We start from the raw sequence: 18,716 nt of genomic DNA, 5'->3' as shown, positions 1-18,716 counted from the left end.
TGAACACTAAGGTTACAACACACGAGGTATTATTGTCATTATATTGTGTTTGTGTGTCATACCCTTTGAGGTGATGGGCTTTCCCGCCAGAGTGCCGCACACTCTATGATCACTCGGCGGTGCGTTCTAGCTTTCGTCCGCCTGCTCTCTTAGCTCAACTTCCGGCGAGGGCGGGTAGATAGCCACCCGCGCCGCCCATCCCCCTCCCAGACCAGCAGAGGCAGCAGCAGAAGTCGCAGCGCCCCTTGAGCCCCTCCCGCCGTCGCCATTCCTCCCTCGCCCGCCCGGTTCTCTCTCCCTTCCCTCCCCCGGCTCCTCGCCTCTCTCTCCCCCTGCCGCCCCCTTCCCCCGAGGCCCAACGGCTCCGGCCTCCCTCGGTCTCTCCTTTCCCCCGGCGAACCCTCGTTCCCGTCCCCGGTCTTTTCTGTCCCGCCCCCCTCCTACCATACCCTTCTCCTAGCGGCGGCCCCCTTCCTCCTCCTCCCCGGTCTTTCAGGTAAGGCCCGATAAGCCCCGGCCTCACGTAGCCCCGTTCCCATTTTGCACGAGCCTGTCCTTAGCCGCGCGTGCACGTCAGTCCGCGGATCACACTCGGGCCTAGGCCCCACTAGTGTGATGCGCAGGAAGCAGCGCCAGTCCCGTTACAATGGTTTTTCAATGTTTACGCGTGCCCGTATTGAACTACTTTTTTTTTCTCTTAGCGAGTCAATTCACAAAGGTTTATCTTTTTGGTAATTTAGAAGGCGTCACGTTTTTCGAGGCTGACTACATCTCTTTGGAGTGGAGGGTATAACTAACAATAACATTCAGAGGACATCGTAACCTCCAGAGAGAATATTGCCAGGGCCAAATGCGACACACAGTTGCGTCTTTTATTCTGTTGGCAGTGTCCCTTTTTTTCCTATTAATGGAAAAACCTTGTCTGTTTCGGAATTATAGTTTGATCGATTTTTATTTTAAATCCATATATTTTGCTGCACCTCGCTCGCATCGTAGTGAGGTGTAGGTTTCGAATCTAGTATAACCTTTTGATAAAAGGAGTGGTCTTACAACCATTATGTGTGGGACAATGTCTGGGAACACAAGCGAAGCGTTATCCATTTTCTTCAGCAAACTGACACTGCACCTGTCATTTTATGTGGTGTTTGGTAAACAAACCCCATGAGTGGTAGAGAGGCACCACTCTCGCATAAATTGATGAAAAATATTCGGAGTTGTAGTTATTTCTAGGTAGACTTATGAATGCATATTTTATATAGACGCATGGATCAAGTGAGTTCATGTATAGTGAGTTGTAGCTAATACATCTCTATTCATAGCCATATTGTTTTGATTTAAAATGTAGTCTTTGTAGCATCGATGCTTGTCTTAAAGGTCCTTGCTCGCTTGAGAAGATGTGCTAATGAACTCTAAATGATCCCTTTATCGGGTCCAGATGAGCCTCCATATTGAGCACACTGCTGTGATGCTGCGGGATAAAGATCATGCGCGAGAGTTTTTTCTCATCAGAAAGTTGGTTGCAGCTGCAATTCTATTTGTTTTTTGGAAGTGGGGGCGTCTACACTGTAAAGTTAAAGGATGAGATTTTAGGATTTATCACATACTCAGATTACTGTAAACAATGGTGCAAATGGCATGGAAGTCGGTTGTTTGCTTTCAGCGCAACACCACTCTCCCATGAACGTAAATGTTTATTTTGAAGAGTATATAGACTGCTGTGTAAGTCTCTACTTCATGTGAGCCGCAGTCGCAAGTGGTGACACCTCACGTGACGATTTTGTGTGCACCATAGAAGTAATTAAAGGTATTTAACACCGAGCAGATCGAGTTTTGCAACAATGATGTCCTCTCTTGTTTTAGTCTTGCTCCATCCCGTGACCAAAGATCTCACTGACGGAAAAGCCTGACTCTACAGAACCGAGCACACCATGGATACCAGCATGATTGAAGGCGGTTTGAATGTCACCCTCACCATACGACTGCTCATGCATGGCAAGGTATGACTGGTCTTTTCATTGTGAAATATGGCAGCTGTGAACGACACATTAATTTGAAAACGCGCGTGCTACCAACTGCATTTTCCGATCGCATTGGATATGCATAAAATAATGGCTTGACACTAGATGATGTATCAGTTCTGTAATGACGACGGTGATGGATGCAGGTGAGTGGGTGGGATGTTGCCATGAAGGGAACGACCAGAAGTGTGGTTTAAATGCATAGTGACCTCTTACGGTTATTTGCATTCTACTCCACCATACATGTTCGGCGTTCGAGTCTTGCAAAAAAAAAAAAATCCAGTAACGTTTGGGAAAGCAATTCAGCAACTATTTTTCATGTGGCTATGTCATTAGCTTGGAGACATGCCGTGCACGTCCTAAGCTCCTTTGGTTTAATTACTGTAATGCCATTGTCCCTTCTCTAAGTGAAAGAATGAATCTATATTCTTAGAAAAGCTCTGTGTTGAACATCTTAACTTCAAAGATATCTTGAATGAAGGGGACTGCAGTTACAGGACCCTTTCATTGTACTTGAAATATTGCGGATGATAGACTTTTTTTACTTTCTAAATCTCCCATGGGCATGCACAGGGTGTTTAATGTATTCAGTACCTTCTGCAATAATCGGGGACTGGAGATTAATCTTTGGGGGGGGGGGGGGGGGGGGGGAAACAAGTACATGGTTTTTAATGCCAACACCACGAACTGCCCAAATACCCAATTAGATGGAATGGCCCTAGAGAAAGTGTCCATTTTTGACTACTTGGGGATTACATTAACCGAAAAAATGGAGCGGGGGACACAAATAAAGAAAGCTAGTCTAAAACACACCCAGTCCACGAGAGGCATCCTCAAGAGCTACACGCACAAAGTGAGCGGTCCTGTAGCAGAAATTTATAAGACACAGGCTAGGGGTTATAAGACACATGCTAGGGGAGTAGCACTGTACGAGGTAGTTATGGGGCCACTGCTCATCCACTTCCTTATCAATGTCAGAACATATTTCTCAGGCAATTGTTAGGTCTTCTCACTAGCTTTCCATTAACACCGCTGAGGATGGACCTAGGGATTAGTCGGATAGTAGATGTAGCCTCTTCTAGACCCCTCCTATATTGGCGACTTCTTTGGAGCGCGCCCGAACTAGCCGAATACAAAGAGCTGAAAGACGTCATGAGGCTTCAAGGTGCAGGGAAACTCTGCTGGTTAGCTTATATCTGGAACACTTGTCGGGCTCTAGGGAGGGTAAACATGTGGGCATCCCCAGAAGAAATCTGTCCCAAGATTTGTAGTCGTGCACTAGTCGGCCCCATAGGGAACTTAAACTGGCCCAACTATGGCGGGGCACCAAGCCTGGCTGTCTAACTTCTAAGTTCTTTGAAGTTAAACAGCAATACAGGCTAGAATCAGCCCTAGATTACATTTAACCGCTTCTAGCAAAGAAACTTTAATCAATTTAGATACGGGGAGCTCCTGCTTCAAACATTTACTAACCAGTCCAGGGTGTAACCGGGCCAAGGAAATCGAAATGCATGTTTTCTTCTTCTGCCCCGCCTATGGACAGTAAAGGTGTCAGTGGTTGCTACAATTGTGCAGGAACATGGGAATTAAACATTGCACAGAGGTGTTTAGGCTCTTTAAGCATGAAACCGGCCCACCTATTGTGTTCTCCATCTTGCGGTTTTTGTACTCCGTGGTGCATTCGTAAAGCTATTCTAAAGAAAATCCACGCAGGAAATTCTTAGTTCTACAGCAACTATTAGTTACGCCATGTTATTCACCGACCAGACCATCTTGGTATGCACACATTATATGTTTACCCTCACTGTAATTAACCCACTTCTGGGGGTTTTAAATCCTACAATTTCAGTCGTTTTAATTCGGGTTTTTATCATTCCTTTTTAAATATTTGAGACAAAGTTTAAGTACCTAATAGACGTTTTAACCCATAATGAAAGTCATTCTCTATAATATGCGCTATTGCTCCCACCCAATGTAGAACTTGTATATTTTATTGTACTATATCCTGCCATAGAACTCTGAGCAGGTATGAGGGAGTCAATCTAAGAATGTAGTTAATGCATATTTAAAGTGTTTTAACAAAAAAAAACAGAAACCATGTATATAGCTTCTATGATATACTGTATTGTCTTTTGTTAAAATGTAGCGTACTGTTCTTTATGTGCTTTTATGACCTGTACGGCCGAAATAAAGTTTTCTTTGACTGGCTTGAAATATTTGCCTAATACACCCAATACGAGGAAACAAGCTGCAATATAATTTCTTTCCATACGCTCTTAGTATGCCCAAAGGAATATGGGGTGCTCAAGCAATCTAGTTGGTGAACACAAATGTTAAATATTATATTTGAGGGTGGGGTAGCAGAGGGTCTGAGGTTTTGAATCATGATTACTGTATTTACTGCATATGTACTGCCGTTGCTCGCTGCTGAGTGCACAATCATGGTTCTGCTCAAAACGTAAAATTATTTATAGAAATATATTTATTATATTTTGTATATACTGCAGACTAATTGTAAACTTTCTGATTTCTAGGAAGTTGGAAGCATCATTGGAAAGGTAAAATCTCTTAAGTTGGCCTTTGTTTCCTTGTTTGTTTCTGTTGAATGCAACATCATACTATTTGTTCTTGTCTTGTACAGAAAGGAGAGTCCGTGAAGAAGATGCGAGAGGAGGTAAGGTTTTTTTTTTATTCCTTTCAAGTGAAGAAATTAAAAGTGCTAGATGGTAAACCACTGGGGATTAATGTACTCCAATGTAGTAGGCGTCGGATTTTGCTAAATGTAGCTGCACACATGTAAGAAGACCTTGCACGCAGCTAAGTCTGCCTCCTAACATTCAGATTTGAGGATGCGTATATATATATTTTTTTTGTGAAATATACCAAGTCCAAGTTGATCCGAGACTTTGATTGTGCAGGTAGACAAGGCAAGATTTTACCACATTTGTTCGAGGTAGAGTAATCAAACGGCGCTAGGTGGCTGAATGAATGGTTGATATTTCGGTTTGTAGTGTAATGCATGCTAATCGTTTGACAAAGCTTGTGTCTATGAATGCTAAATATATATTGACTTTGGAGTTCTTACTAAGAACAGCTTTCACGCTGCTTAAGGTGGGTAGTGAATTGGCTTGTTGTTCGCTGGCCAACTGTGAGTACATATTTGCTGTTAACATGCGTGCAGGCTTTATGGAACTCTGCATCTTAACTGCTCAGAGCTGACACAGGTGCAAATGTGCGGGTGGGCATGCAGGAGCACCAATGCAACTGACTCTTATTTTGTTGGGTTACGACTTGAAATGCCAATAGTTGTTGCCGGTATATACAATGACATCAGCTTAGCTTTTATTTATGTTCTTAGAGTGGAGCTCGTATAAACATCTCGGAAGGAAACTGCCCAGAAAGGATCATCACTCTCGCTGGACCTACTAATGCCATCTTCAAAGCATTTTCTATGATCATTGACAAACTAGAAGAGGTGTGTCTCAATATCTGTTGGGTGGTGTAAATGTCTTAGGGGAGGTCGTTGGCGAGTAAAAACTTGGTATTGACAAGTAACCTCCCCCCAACCTGGCAAGTGCCGATAATTTTCCTAGGTGCTTGACATCTCCACTAGTATATCTGACTTAAACTCTCTCCACGCCATCTTTTGAATTTATCATGTTAAGGACATTTAACTCCACCGATGAGTCTCTTGGTGTTTTTTTTTTTTTTTTGGTCTGGCTAATGGTCATACCGCAAGTCCTCGTGTACACTACATATTTGCAATATAGTGTCGCAGGCACAGTAACATTTTCTGCATGCAAGCAGCTACACCCCACCGTGGCACAGCAGGCCCTTTCGAATTGCTAATGCTTGTTCTGTGATGCAGGGATTCCACAAAACTGCTCATGAAATTGACCTGGATGGACAGTGCCAGCAACTTTATTGTAATGGTGAAATGCTTTGGTCTAATATTGGTGCTAATGTCCACCTTTTCTCCACCGTGTAAAAGTGTACCATGAAACTTAAACATCACAAACTTTCTAGTTTTTGGTATCGTGGCTGTGCAACTTTATCAAACCTAAACTAGAAACTGTGTAAATTCTTGCCTAAGATTAAGTTGCTGGTTCAGATTGTCTTTTGTAACATGGTTGTCTGACGCGTTTTTTTTTCTACCCACTAAGGACATCAGTAGCGCGATGACCAACAGCACTGCTTCCAGCAAACCCCCTGTCACTCTAAGGCTCGTGGTCCCTGCCAGCCAGTGTGGTTCGCTTATTGGGAAAGGAGGTTGCAAGATTAAAGAGATCAGAGAGGTACAGTTTTAGTTTTTAACCAGTGGGTGTAGTCTTTAGATGGCGTATCTGCTTTAACTCCTCCACATTGTAGGTCCCAGCTAGAGCAGTCTAGGGTGTTAAGACGTACTAAGGCTAGTGAAGCATGACTTGATGATAAGCTTCAATGCTTTAAGTATATATGCCTCTTTGGCACTTTGACCTGTTCAACACCATCCACCATTGTTTAGATCGATTCTCTGAGACCAACAAACTTAAAGTGCTTGGTTGGGTTTAACTTGTTCGCCAATTGTCTTTGGAACCATAAGTTCTGTAGTGGGGGATAGTTTGAACTTCAGAGGTCAGTCACCTTACTCTGCTTCATTCTCCCCTTACAAAACTATTGGGCTTTGCATTCCGAGGTTAAACCTTTCCTTTTTCTTTGCAGACCACTGGAGCACAGGTGCAAGTAGCAGGGGACATGCTACCCAACTCAACAGAAAGAGCCATCACAATTGCAGGAATTCCTGCTTCCATCATAGAGTGCGTCAAACAGATATGTGTGGTTATGCTGGAGGTAAGTCTTCAATAGCTGTTCATTTAGTTCTCTGTAGAATTGCTCTGTCACGAATCTTTTGCAGAGCACATGTACATCCAAAAGGGGTTATCGCTTGTGCTTGGTTCTGTGACCTATAGTTAAAAAATGGTAACACACTCGTCCAGATACACTTAGTTTTTAGGTCTGTTCTCACGCCGTAATTGCATGTTTTTCCCTTACTAAAATTTACAGTGCGTTTTAGCCTTACCCTGAGGAGTAGTTATCTCAACTTGTTTTCTTTGGCTGTTTAGCTTATTCCACCTGCTATTGTGTGCTCACTGTACACGAGGGACTAATTTGAAAGTACAGTAAACTTACTGAAGCAATGGTCTGTATATTCGACAAGGCTTAGTTTATTGGCTGCTCAATGTGAGCGTTTTGGATAGTAATTTGTTTCAGTAGGTGGAGCAAGTCTACAATTACACTATTGAAGTAGAAGGTTCATTTATCTGGAGTTAGTCATAGGCTTCCTGCTTAGCTGTACTGTAACATGGATGGTCCTTGTCATGCCTGTAAGCTTTTTTTTTTTTTTTTTTTTTGGGGGGGGGGGGGGGGGGGGGGCATGTTTTGTGCAGTCTAGTGTCACCTTGACCAGGAGTGTTTCATGTATATAACTTGGTTGGATTATTTTGCCTTGCCGTTCTCCTTGTGATTAAAGAGCTTCAAACACCAAACTAAGATGAATTTTGATGAGGCTATTGCTCACAATGGCTTCAGTTAATTTCAGAAGAAATGTACTTGCCCTCTATTGCTGTAAGACTTCATTAGACCTGGTTGGTTGCAACTACAGCACAAAAGGGGGTGGTGATGGACGGAGCATCTGAATCAAACACTTGCGCCCAGTCAAAAGATCTGGGTTTAATCCATCACCGTTCTTTAGCCCACTCAGACATGGCTATATGCAAATCAGTCTGACCCTGTGCCTCATGGGATCAGTCCAGCCCGAACTGCCAAGCCATGTCTTCCCTGGACCAGAAACAAGCTTCCGAGGACCGGTTTCTGGCATTCCAGCAGTCTGCAGCCCGGCGTGCTTGAATCCAGTGGCAAAGTGAGCAAGGGACTCCTGTCTGAGCATACCCTGCCACACTTATGGGGGGTACAAAAGGGGTTGGTGATGGACGGAGCATCTGAATCAGCCGGACTGAAGACAGCTGGAATGCCAGAAACCGGTCCTCTGAAGCTTGTTTCCGGTCAAGGGAAGACATGGCTTGGCAGTTCGGGCTGGACTGTTCCATGAGCCACAGGGTCAGACTGAGTTGCATATAGCCATGTCTGAACTGGGGTGGCAAAGTGGTCTAAAGAACGGTGATGGATTAAACCCAGGTCTTTTGACTGGGTGTGAGTGTTTGATTCAGATGCTCCGTCCATCACCACCCCTTTTGTACCGCTGGTTGGGCATACAGCCATAAGTCCGTCAGCTGTGTATATTCACACAGTCAGTGACGCAGGAAGAGGGCAGTTTTAGTCAACAATGGAATTTTAGGACTTTTCTGCTAGGTGCCTGGACACCTCCAGAGCTTGGTATAGATCTATCCACTAGTCCACCAATGCCTTAAAGTGGTCTTTGTAAGACCTCCTGTAATGTTAGCTCTTCTGCTTCTGACAAGGTACCAATCCCAACTTCTTATCAAGGTCTTCCTGCCATGTGTTCATGTGGCAGAACCTCTCCTCCCCGTTAGTGCCGTTCTGGAGCTAGGCTTGGCAACTTGAGACGCTTTCTAACCGCCCCAGCACTCAACAGGCTTGTAGCCAGTCTATCGCCCTGCTCCAGGTGATCCACCGTTTTTCTTGGGCTACCCTTCACCGGAGAGTCTGGTCCTAAAGGCATTTTGCTCCACTGGTTAATCTGGGTTAGAGATTTCTGGACTGCTCCATGTGTGTCCTCATGTAACGTAACTGGTGCCATGTAAAGCGCTCTGATACCCGATTCGGGTCTAGTTCGCTCTATATAAAACTACGATTTTTGTTTTTTTGTCAGGGAATCTAAGCACCTAGAAGGCTGGGGCTTGAATACCTCTGCAAGGAACATGACTAGTCACTGCATGCCAACTTTCTCTTTGCATTCTGTAACCATTCCACATGGAAAATGGCATATATGGTGTTGCTTCATGAAGGCACGCCGTGTGGCTATTCAGGATGGCCAAAATGCATATTGGCACATGAAATCGGGACTGGACACACACTATTCCATGGCCCAGGTGATGGGCACCCCGGTCTTCATTCTGAAGACCTTCCTGGCTCCAGACATCCGGGTATATCTGCCATTCAACAGTGAATGCATTTTTTTTGGCGAGGAGTTACACTGCACCGGAGTGTTTTGAGAACAGCAAACTAAGGCTTGCTCCCTTGGTTTACAACTGCCTCCTCCCAAAACTATCGCCAGCACTGGCATTTTTGAGGCTTTGTTTTCCTTTTGTCCGTGACTGCAATACCTCCTGTAAAACTAAAACTAGCAATTTACTAATCTGTTGCTCTGATGGTATAACAAAGCAAGTAGATGTGTAGCCACATTGCAACTTAATCTGCACCACCATGAAGGCAGGCCTAGTGCAGTGTCTCCCACCCCCTCGCCGTGGGAAGGCAACCTTATTTTTCTCTTCCTGGAAATGGGGTCCTCCAAATTATAGAAAGGAGTAACTCCCTTCCCTTCTAGCTTCATACGCCCTCATTCCTATCCTGCTGTCCCCATATGGTGGATCTGGAGATCCAAGGCCTTCGGTCTCAAGAACGGGTGCTTCACATAAACCTGTTGGAACTGTGGATGATTTGGCTGGCTATCAAGGCTTCCTCCCGTCAATTCAAGGTCTGTCCAATCTTAAGGGGGTGGTGGAACTGGAGGACAAGTCCACTAGGACCTAGCCCATAACTTCTGGCATTGCAGAGATTACAAGGCAGGGATGTGGGTGTCTCAGCACACTTTAGGTAAGCACTAGTGCCTGGGTTCCATAGTGCATAGAAGTATGCATCAAAGTTACTTGTGCTAACTTAACTTGTCTTTCTGATGGATACTCTTGTCCCTGAGATTTATCGCTGACCTGCCTGGCTCCTTGTTTGATGGATGTGTTAACAAAGTTAAGATCCCAATTTAAGTATTTGTGGTACTCAATGAATCTACTAATGTCAGTCCGTCACTGTCCTCTAAAGGGTTGGTAAAACGTATTGATGCAATAAGAGTGAATGCCACAGCTGCTGACTTTCACATTACACCCCTTCTGGGGTCTATGAAGCCAGTGCCCATACTAGTAATGTGAGTACTTCAGTTTCCGGATCTAGTCTGTTGATTTCAAATCTGTAGGTAGAGTGACTTAACAAGATTGGCACCATAGGTAAGCTATTTTTTTTCTTATGTAACTTGTGCTGTGCGTTGTCTTGCACTAGTTGTTGGTCATTGCATTTTAAACTTGATGTGGCAAGGACCCTTTGCTTTCTTGACCTTCTCCATCCATGTTTTCAGTCACCTCCGAAGGGCGTCACCATCCCATACCGACCCAAGCCATCCAGCTCACCTGTGATCTTTGCCGGTGGACAGGTAAGTTTTTCATCCCTCCTTGTGACGCATCGCATGATGCAGCTGGTAGCACCACTCACTACTTTAGGATCTTGTCTGCTTATGGAATGATCAAAAGGACATGTCTGCTTCTTGACGCTCAGTGGATGTGTCTAATCTGCATGCTAGATCATTTTACCTGTTTTTAACCAAGTTTCTTATAGTTTTAAGCGTGATTTGGCCACTGCTATGTACTTTGTTTAGCCTCCAACTACAAACTGTCCATCTGTACCTGCCAATCTTGTCATGTCGAGGTGAAATAGTACATCACCCAATTGTATGTGGGTTCGGAGATGTGCCTTCTTACGTAACTTAATGCCTATAATTTAAAATCGTGAAAGTATGTCAACCCTATGGCATGTGGTACAAGACTGCCCAATTTTCCCCTCCGATCCACCCACTCAGTGCATGCCCTAGATGTCACATGGACAACAAAGCACAAATTTAGTTGTCTTTCTGATAGCCTGTTTTGTTCATATCCTCATTTGACGTGCCCTGTAAATCAAAGGGTTTAGCTCTTGGATCCAAATATGTATTCCAGATGGTCGTGATGAAGGCAATAGAAGTAGCTAGAATCCGGTGGAGCCATTTAGTTACCACTGCATATCTTAACTCCTCGACAGAAATCACTTACCATCGTAGGGTTATGAGTAGATCTGTTTCTTTTCAGAAAGCGCAGTATGTCCCTGAACGGAGGTTATAGAGTTACTGGTTGTGGCTAGCCTAATACCAACTTATCTTTAATCTCTTCACTTGATTTGTTGTGATTTATATGGCCTCCCCTCCGATATCTTCTTTGATTACCTAACTTCTGCCTCTGCAGAGGAATAAATGCAGCCACTGCTCAGATGCACAGAAAGACGTAGTTATATTTTTTTGTTTGAGAATGTAACCTCTCTTCAGGACTGGGGAATGTTGGGAGGTCTATTTATACCAATGTGAGTTGTAGCTGCACAGGTAAATACTGACTGCAGGTTTCATCTTATAAATTGGTTGCAAGTGCAGGAATTTCCTTAGTCCTAAACGGTTCCAGAACGCGGTCAGACTGGGTTTCCACATGATGGTCTCCTATGAGTCTAATAAAGGAGCTACATTTTACCTAGTCTGGCTGCCACATTAACACTGCCCATAAGGCCGTGGGCCTGCTTTTACCGAAGCAAAGACTGTTGTAACTAGGCTGATCCATAAATTTGAGTGTTCTGCATAGCCAAGCTTGCGGCCACGTGAAGCCTGCTGCAAATCCTTTGCTGTCATGCTTGTTCTTTAATTTGTGATACCTGTTGTGAAGTGAAGGCTGCTTTCATTGAGAGCAAAAACCTAACCATTTTAGCAGTGTATGGTGTATGCTTCCTCCAAGGAAGATCATAGAGCCTATCAAACTCTCTTCAGAGCGTAATATGCTATAAGCAGACTTCGCTGTAACTGAAGCTGTACTTTGCAACTAGCTGTCTCTCCCGGTAGCTCCTCCAAATCGTCCTAGATAAGAGGTTCAGGAACAGAGTTCAGAAAGTTGTTTTTTGGATCCTTGAACTAGACGCCTGGCTACCCAGCCTAATGAATGAGGATATAAATTGAACTTGCTGTTACCTGAAAGATAACTATCCCTTTTCGCTTTGTTCAACAGGTGTCACGGCAAGCCGGAGGACACGCATGTGAGACTGACCTGTGGGAGGGACGGAGGTCCCACACAGGCGGTGTCTCCCTAGATGCTGTGGATCTCCATGGGGTAGGTCCACTTTTTTTTTTTTTGGTACAATGTTGTAGTATTTAATGCTAGAAGTGTCCCCTCCCCAATCCTCGTCTTTCCAAACAGATGAGTGCATCAGAGTAGTTTTAAGATTAGCTGTACACAGCTGGGCACTTGTTGGTTTGTCTTGCAGGTCTTAATTTGAAGTGAGTGTGCGTTGTTGCATTTAGCTTTGATATCTTTCCTGAATAATTAGACCCAACACGTTTTTTTTCTCAATAATTCGCTGACCCACAATGCCAGAACCTTGTTGAAGGAAAACATTTGTTTTTATAAGGGTCCTCCATTGTTGTTGAGCGCTGCCTGTGATGGCCTGTCTGTTTTTTTTTTTTTGTTTTGTTCGGTTCAATGCTTGAAACCTGAACCCAGACGATCTTTATGAACCTACCTTCCATGTTACTTGAATAATTGTATTCCCATAATTGATGGTGACATTAGACGAATCTGTTTCAGTTTGGTTTATCAGTATGACAATTGGACTTTACAACAATGTTTCTTGTGCGCCTTACATTTCAGTTTAGAGAAACTTTTCTTGCCTGTTACCTGTTTAACTAGCTTTCTGGAAGCGAATATCCGTTTCTATTCATTGTTTTATAGAGTGATCAAATTAACAAAAGGTGTTGGATACAGATTGAGTTGGCTGTCTCCTTTATTTATTTTTTTATTTTACCTAAACACTTTGGAATTATGTTCACGGGGCTCCATTAAGCCTTACTTTAAATTGATGTCAAACGCCACGTTTGTAATGGGAGTATTTGTGGGATGGGTGGTTTGTGTGGAAGGCTAGTGATGTGGGCCCAAAAATCTTTACGTACATTAAAGTAACGTGCTGACTGTGCATGCATCATTTTATGTATCTTGTTGCTCTGGCATCCCAGACCTACACAAAACTAACAAAGTATAACCATGTGCATGCTTCTGTTGTACCACTGAGGCTACATGCATGCTTTTAAGTAACAGGACTTTGCCTGCCTCGCTATCTTCTCTCCCCCCCCCCCCCCCCCCCCCCCCCCCAACCACCACCAACACACCTCTGGTTAGTTTTCTTTCCTGGTGCCTAATAGGACTGTTTTCCTCCTCTTATAGGCCTATACCATTCAAGGACAGTATGCCATTCCACAGCCAGATGTAAGTTTTTGTACACTTGAGTAACAATCTTCAATCCTAATTTTTTATAAAATGAGAAATTGGACAGCTGATTGCAGTATATTATCTGAGACTTTGAACGTGGCAGCAAACTTCCCCTTTGGTTATTAGAACAGCGTCCTTTTCGCCAAGGACGTTCCGATAACCATCTCATGATCCGAGGTGCAAAATAAGCATGCTGTGTTCTACTCTTGTGTTTGATTCCAACCACGCTAATAGTTGACAGGGTTATGGAAGACTGGGCGACTGGTTTAAATCGGTTTCATGGCAAGGCAGCGATTTATGCACCAGTAACAATGGAAACGCAGGTTTTGTTCTGCGGCACCCTTAATGGTCCATGCCAGACAGCTGTGACTTCAACTCCTGACGTGTTTGCAGTATTACCTGTCCACTACGAAAACGTTCTTGCATGCATGTAGTATGAATATTAACTTCAAATCTACTCCCTTCTCCCAAAGCATTCTAAAGCCTATTTGAGTAGTTTGCGCCCCTTAGTGTTAATGGGGTTGTGTTTTTTCACCTGGTAGCAGGTGCCTGGCATGAAGATCGTGTAGGCTAGAATTCAATCAAAAATTCAAAGTCAGTCTTGAGCTTTGTATACAACATTTACTATAATGGCTTGGTTGTTTACTAAAGCTCATACGATGCCGGATTCAAATGATAATTATAGTATATTACTTTAGTCCCTACAGATGTTAGACATTTACTTCATTGACCCGCATAACCCTAATGCTGTAATAATTCTAGAGGGCAGGTAGTACATCCAGCCAGTGTCTACCCTCAATGGCGTGCATCAACAAGATACCTGTTGGCCATTTCCTGTTTAGATAGCAGCTTACCTTGTGTATGGCACGATTAGCCTTGAGTTGGCAGGTGTTTTTTCAATAAGGGGAGATGCGATGGTAGGTAGCATAGCGAGCAGGCACTGCTCTTGGTCATCAAATGGTACGAGTAACATGTATAGCGACTTTTTAGTTTGGTAACTTGCCTACTGGTCGATGTTGCTGTGAAAGTTAGTGTCCTTGGTTCTCTTCCTGCTACCCACAGCACTTCACGCACGCCAATGCCATACAACTGCTTCACTTTCACGCTCAGGTTACTAATGCGGTCTTGTTGCTGGTTTGCTGCCGAGCAGTGTGGTCTGGTCCTTTAAACTGTATCTTTCTCTCTACAGCTCACAAAGCTGCACCAGTTGGCAATGCAACAGTCTCACTTTCCGATGTCTCATGGTGGGGGAAACACCGGATTCAGTGGTATGGATTTTTGTACCTTTCTTTAGTCAACATACTGATCTCTGGAACTGCGCATTTTTAGCACGCATTATACAATGGAACAATGTTGTGCTGACTGAACTTATCCTTTCTCTTCTAGGTGGCATCGATGCATCTGCTCCAACCACTTCTCATGAACTCACCATTCCGAATGACGTAAGCACTTAGCCTGCACTACATTTGAAACCCTGAAGAAGCACCGTTTTACTGCTAGGGTACTCTAACACTTAATGTGGCCCCCAGTTGTCCATTTTCTATCCTGTGCGAGTAGCTATGAGTTTGGTTTCCTTTCTCACTAGTGAGATGGGTAGTGTTTAATTGTTATAGGGTATGATTAAACTGGAATGGTAATTTCTTGACCCACAACGCAAAGATTAAATTCCTAATGCGTAGGAGTATAAGGCACTTGGAGCTTCGTAACAGAGTTAAGCAGGGCTGGGACCGTATACCGTGTGTTTCTAAAGAACACTTAGACTTGTTGAGCGACCCCTAGCCTAACTAATCCACTTCCATTATTCGTGTAAAGTGGTGTAATGGGATTTAACAGTAAACTAAGGACCCTCTGGATAATTGAAAGCCGTCAAGAAGTCAGAATAAAGAATGCGAATGCATGGGAAACATTGTTCGGCGGTTCCTGGACTTCATTAGTTGGCTAATGCATATTTCTCCCCCCTCAGTTGATCGGCTGCATCATTGGGCGTCAAGGCTCTAAAATCAATGAGATTCGCCAGATGTCGGGGGCGCAAATCAAAATCGCTAACCCTGTGGAAGGTTCTACTGAGCGCCAAGTCACCATCACTGGATCTGCTGCCAGCATTAGCCTGGCACAGTACCTCATCAATGTCAGGTAAGTGGGCCCAATTCAGCCTTGCCTAATACTGTGTAGTTTGGCCGTGGTATGTGTCTTTGCCAACAAACCGATAGGCATTAGATTAACTTTCACTATGATTGCTACAATAGTCAGCTTCATGTGAAGCCGACTATTGGAGCAATGTGGTTTTGTCTTGCCCTCCTGCTCTGCCCTTTCAGTGAGCCTGACGGAATAGCTGGTACAACAGCTTGCTAGACCATCTTCATTAGATGGTTTGTCTGGTAATGCCATTGCGTCCTCCCTGCAGTAGGGACTGTGGGATGTAGTTGAGCATCCTAGAGTAGGTCCATTTTCTTCTTTGAAGCAAGGAAAGCATTTATGGATATCCCACAGGCCTTCCAAGACTTAAGGATTAGAGCACTTGCTGAACTTTTTCAACCCGGAGGTGTTACACATCTGTTCGCGTCCAGGTGTGCCACTGAAATACTCTTGGTGGCTTTAGTAAATTGACAAACGTACTTGTTTCTAATGCACACTGGAGATCTAGCACGCTGCATTGCATTATCTTATCTGGCCGATACATCCACCATTACACTTCGTAAACAGCATAAACCACTCTCCCTCAAATACTCGATGCTATGATTGCCTTGCCGAACAAAGATTGGGTTCGGAGTCTTTCGGGGCGAGACGCTTTAGTGCAGTCTCTAGCCACGGAGTCAATTTCATTTTAGTGTTGACACCACTACTAAACTATTACATGGTAGCTGACCTTCCAGTATTTGCATGTGGACCCGCCACTACCTAGGATTATTTGTGTTCGTAACCTTTTGATTTGCACTGGAAGCGTGCAAGACTTGGTACAATGCCCAAGGTTTCGTAAAGCTGGAGTATGTGGAACAATTGTGATGCTGTGTCACTCGGCTTCCAACAAGTGAGCATACAAGCGCACATTATCACCAGATCATGTGTCATTGCCCGACACGAATACAGTTAGGCTGGTTATGGACAGTATTGCTTCTGGAAGCCAGCTGCCATGCTTTCCGCCAGGTTTTCGACTGGCTTTGGGTGTCCTTTCAATCAGCAGCCTGGTTAGTCGTTGCCATTCTGTTGTGGGTCCACTGCTAAGTAGAGGGCATGGACGCCCTTCTGTCACCTCGAGGGGAATTGCTGGGTGCTGGGGCACGGTGTTGAATATGTATTACTAGGTTTGACCTGTCGTCCAACGGCTTGATTCTCTACCCTCGATGACCTGGTTTGGCGGGGGGCCGCCTGTTCCCGGCTTATACTCAAAGCAGTGTCCTTTCTGCTTGAAGACTCAACACTTGACAGTTAGCTGCTTATTCCATTTGCTTCCGCTTTGTCCAACTGCACTCTTGTGGTTTCTTCTTTCTATGCTAGCTTGGGGAAACTTAACTCTTCTTGCATCCAGAAGTGGGCATGTCCTTTGCTTCATGTATGGTCTACCGTGTCGTTGCTACAACTCAAATCTGGCCTTTTTCTTTATCAGTGTAGCCGCCCCTTCAATGAAGGAGTCTGGCACCTCCGTTTATCGTCTGCCATCTTGGCTCGCAATGTCCGGTGCTACACCCATTCTCCATCAGTCGCACTCATCTGGCTTGCTTTACTTTCATTTCATCTAGCAGAGTGCCTAACTTAAGCTTCGAGCCCAACTCTCACCAAAACCACCTCTTGGGTAGACTAAATGTACAGCGGCACGGGTGTGGACGGTAGCTGTTTCCCATGGAGGCTTTAATTTTTCGCTATTATGGCATGTGCCTAAGGCTGGCGAGGTGCGCCCCATTCCCCCTGCCAATATATGATATAAATTGTGGGGTTGAGCATCCAGCAGTCATGTCTTCGTACACCCACGAAGCCTGACAGCATAACTACTGGTAAATGATCGTTGGGACTGTTCAGTGAATAGTTAGTAACCAGTTAGTAACCTAACCTGGTCATGGTTCGTCTATGCTCCCCTTGGGTAAGTGTTTCTATTTCTTCAACATGTAACAGTGCCTAGCGTTTGTGGCTGTTTTTTTTTTCTTTGAATTAACAGAATTAATGATGGTGGTTTTTGTGAAAAAAGTAAACTGTACTTTTACCGTACTGCCCTGGAGTAGGGGTTTGCAGTAGGCTGTACAAATGTGGATGCTAACTGCAACATCTCCAGTTCATATTTGGTAATCGTCTCCACGTGCAACTTAAACTTTGCAGAGAAGTGCCTGCTTGGTCATTAAATGAGAATGTGTTGCTGCGCAGTTGAAAGTGTAGGGGCGCCATTTGGCGGGATTTGGGTGGTGCACTTTTGGGGAGGGCGCATGCGATTCACTGTGAATGACAATTGTGCATGCTAAGGGTCCTTAAGTGAAGATAGTATAATTGCAGGCCTGGGGGTGATGCTGTTTATTTTATCCTCGTGTACTATCCTCAGTCTTCCCTTCCACCCACCCGTGTTTTGTTCCTTTTCTCCTCTCTCTGTTACAGTTTAGAAAGTGCTAAACCCTCTCAGACTGCCTCCGGCGCGACCCCTGATCACCTCAGCATCAACCTCTCTCAACCTTCCACCCCTTCCTCCTCCACCACCACCCCCTCGCTTGTGACAGCGGGGGTCTCCTCCGACTCCAGCATTCCCAACCCTCTTCCGACCGCCCCTTGTGTCTCCAGTCTGCTTGGCATGAAACCCGTCCCTCTCCTGGCTCTAAATGTTGTGTCTGGCGCTAAGGGGGCCGTCTCTGCAGCCGTATCGGGTATTACTAACAAACTGAAATCGGACAAACCAAGGTTTTCTCCTTATTGAATGCATAAGGGCAGACCTATGATGGTGGCAGCATGGGGATCCCGTAGAGGAAAACATTGAAGAAAACCTTTTTTGTTTTCACTTCGAAATGTGAGATTGTATGTTTTTTTTAATTAAATGTTAGAAGGGCTCACCCAAAGGAGTCTTCTGAAAAAGGACAGTGGAAAAAAAGTGGTTCGAATTTGTCTAGTGTTAAGCTTATTTTCTTTAACTTGATATATAAACCTAGTTGTAGTTAATGCTTATGAACATTGAATTGTTTAACTTTGAATGTGTTAAATAAAATAGTCTCCATTTTAACAATCTATGTAAATGTCTGCATTTTGCTTTTGGATAATGTGGCCATATCCCCACAGATGGGTGCTGGAAATCTGTCTGTCAAAATGGTATATGATAAAGTACTGCCGCGTTGTACGACTTGTTTCCATTGAGTATTCTAGACCTCTTTCAGAGCCCCCGGGCTTTTTCATCCGGACCAGATTTCCATTGATTATTGGGTTGGACTTGGAACACGAACACCCAAATGGTTAT

The 18,716-nt window shown here is 44.3% G+C and overlaps 1 protein-coding gene across 3 annotated transcripts; it reads left to right on the top strand.

The window, feature by feature from the left end:
* Positions 1 to 206: 206 nt before the first annotated feature.
* Positions 207 to 18,490, top strand: PCBP2 (poly(rC) binding protein 2). 3 transcript variants are annotated; one of them, XM_086965320.1, is made up of 14 exons: positions 207 to 496; positions 1,861 to 1,997; positions 4,553 to 4,576; positions 4,660 to 4,692; positions 5,377 to 5,493; positions 6,182 to 6,313; positions 6,720 to 6,848; positions 10,324 to 10,398; positions 12,041 to 12,142; positions 13,250 to 13,291; positions 14,484 to 14,562; positions 14,681 to 14,736; positions 15,258 to 15,427; positions 17,873 to 18,490. In XM_086965320.1, exons 2-14 carry the CDS (start codon positions 1,929 to 1,931, stop codon positions 18,183 to 18,185), a joined length of 1,341 nt encoding a protein of 446 aa, XP_086821446.1. In that variant the 5' UTR covers positions 207 to 496; positions 1,861 to 1,928; the 3' UTR covers positions 18,186 to 18,490. The 3 variants fall into 3 exon arrangements, with proteins under 3 accessions (XP_086821446.1, XP_086821455.1, XP_086821464.1); XM_086965329.1 differs by lacking the exon at positions 13,250 to 13,291; XM_086965338.1 differs by lacking the exons at positions 12,041 to 12,142; positions 13,250 to 13,291.
* Positions 18,491 to 18,716: the final 226 nt, after the last annotated feature.

The sequence above is a fragment of the Lissotriton vulgaris genome, chromosome 1_1 (genome assembly GCF_964263255.1).
Source record: "Lissotriton vulgaris chromosome 1_1, aLisVul1.2, whole genome shotgun sequence".
Taxonomy (NCBI): domain Eukaryota; kingdom Metazoa; phylum Chordata; class Amphibia; order Caudata; family Salamandridae; genus Lissotriton; species Lissotriton vulgaris.
Note: the sequence above shows the minus strand (reverse complement) of the source record. Positions and strands in the feature narration are given on the sequence as shown.